Here is a 1,602-nt window from a genome sequence, read left to right as displayed (position 1 = left end):
CAGAGCACGCTGGTACAGCCTAAACCTGTGCCGCGGCGGAGAAATAGCAATTCTGCTGCCGCGGCGAGAACCTAGGCCCGGTTCGTACCACGAACCGGGACCAAAGCCTTCCACCGCGAGCTCCTGGCCGCACCACGTGTCGAGGCCTTTAGGCCCGGTTAATGCTTTGAACCGGGACTCAAGAGTACCCCTTAGTCCGCTTGATTGGTCCGGTTCGGGAACCGGGTCTGAAGGCCCAAATGGACCGGGCCTACTGCTCCTTTTTCTACTAGTGTTAGTTTCATGGGTTCATCCCCATGGACTTGTATGCTCACAGAAAAAGAAGGAAAGAATGACTCATCCACATGGATTTCTTATTTAAATAAGGCCATGAAACGTTAACAACAGTGACGACTACCTAGCTTAATACTCTAGGCTCCAGCACACGACTGCTCATTACGCCGTTATTTTGCAACTGAATACCGGTGTGGACTGCGTGATGCTGGTGCGGCCGCCGGTGGTAGCGCCGCCGCTGTCTAGGAAGACGAACCGCCGGGGAGGGAGTCATCGTGTGGTGGTAGTGCTGCTGGCGGACGTGCGCCCAGGCGTCGACCTTGGGAACAGGAACGCCCGGACCTTGAGCGGCTGGAGTCGGTCCCTGCTGGCCGCATCGTACTCCTCCAGCAGGTTGCTGAGGTCGTCCTTGCTGGTGACGGAGACGAGCGCGTCGAGGTCCTCCGTCGGCAGCTGGCACCGCAGGCTCACCGCCTCCCACCCGCACATGTCCCTCAGCTTCCGCTGCAACTCTGGTTTTGTAATCGATCGACGACAGTCAAACACGATCAAGCGGCTGTGGACCTGTGGTATAGGAGGACGTGTTGTTTGATGTACGAACCGTAGAATTGGAGGGAGCGATCGAGGGAGAGGACGCGGTTGTTGCCGCCGACGTAGCGGAGCGCTCCGTCGGAGTGGCGCGGAAGGATCCTGCCGCCGTAGCTGCACAGGAACTTGACGCTGTTCCCCTCGCCTGCCGCCGGCGCCGTAGCTGCACAAGAATCCGGCTTCATCACGAAAACAACGTCGTCGTAGCCCAAGGAGCCGAGAGACGACGTGCGCGAGGAGGAGGAAGACCAAGAGCCCGCCATTCCTGCCTTCTTTCTTCCACACGTGCGGCAGCGAGTGAAGATCTGTATTTGAGGAAGCAAAACGCTGTGGCCTGTGGAGGTCGTTTCAGAGCTATATACAGCCCTTGGCTTTGGCTGCCACCTAGGGCGTACCGCCACTCATGATCGAGATATGCTTCCAATAACCTCGGCCACACCAAACGCTTCATATTTTCTTTTCGAGAAACAGAGTACAAACGGCGGGCGCTCACATACACGCGCATAAGCTCACCTCTATAATCGTGCACACGCACATCCTACCTCTATGAGCACCTCCGAAATACTGAGCTGGCAGATTGGATCTTAAAATTAACGAAGTCACCACAGGCGTCTCGCTATCGACGAGAACGTCGCCTCCCACTGAGTGAATATTCCGCCTTTATGAGACACACAGATATCAAAACTGGGGTTTGAACTCTGGCAGTCTGTTACATTTTTATCTGGTTAACATGTTAACATT

General features: G+C 55.8%; 1 protein-coding gene across 1 annotated transcript; it reads right to left on the bottom strand.

Annotated features, from left to right (window-relative positions):
- Nucleotides 1-325: 325 nt before the first annotated feature.
- On the bottom strand, nucleotides 326-1,221 carry LOC124683983. The gene is made up of 2 exons (XM_047218398.1): nucleotides 875-1,221; nucleotides 326-785 (listed from the first exon to the last, which is right to left on the bottom strand). Exons 1-2 carry the CDS (start codon nucleotides 1,122-1,124, stop codon nucleotides 544-546), a joined length of 492 nt encoding a protein of 163 aa, XP_047074354.1. The 5' UTR covers nucleotides 1,125-1,221; the 3' UTR covers nucleotides 326-543.
- Between the last annotated feature and the right edge of the window lie 381 nt (nucleotides 1,222-1,602).

Source organism: Lolium rigidum, chromosome 1, assembly GCF_022539505.1.
Source record: "Lolium rigidum isolate FL_2022 chromosome 1, APGP_CSIRO_Lrig_0.1, whole genome shotgun sequence".
NCBI lineage: Eukaryota > Viridiplantae > Streptophyta > Magnoliopsida > Poales > Poaceae > Lolium > Lolium rigidum.
The sequence above is the reverse complement of the archived record's forward strand: the minus strand, read 5'-3'. Positions and strand labels throughout refer to the sequence as shown.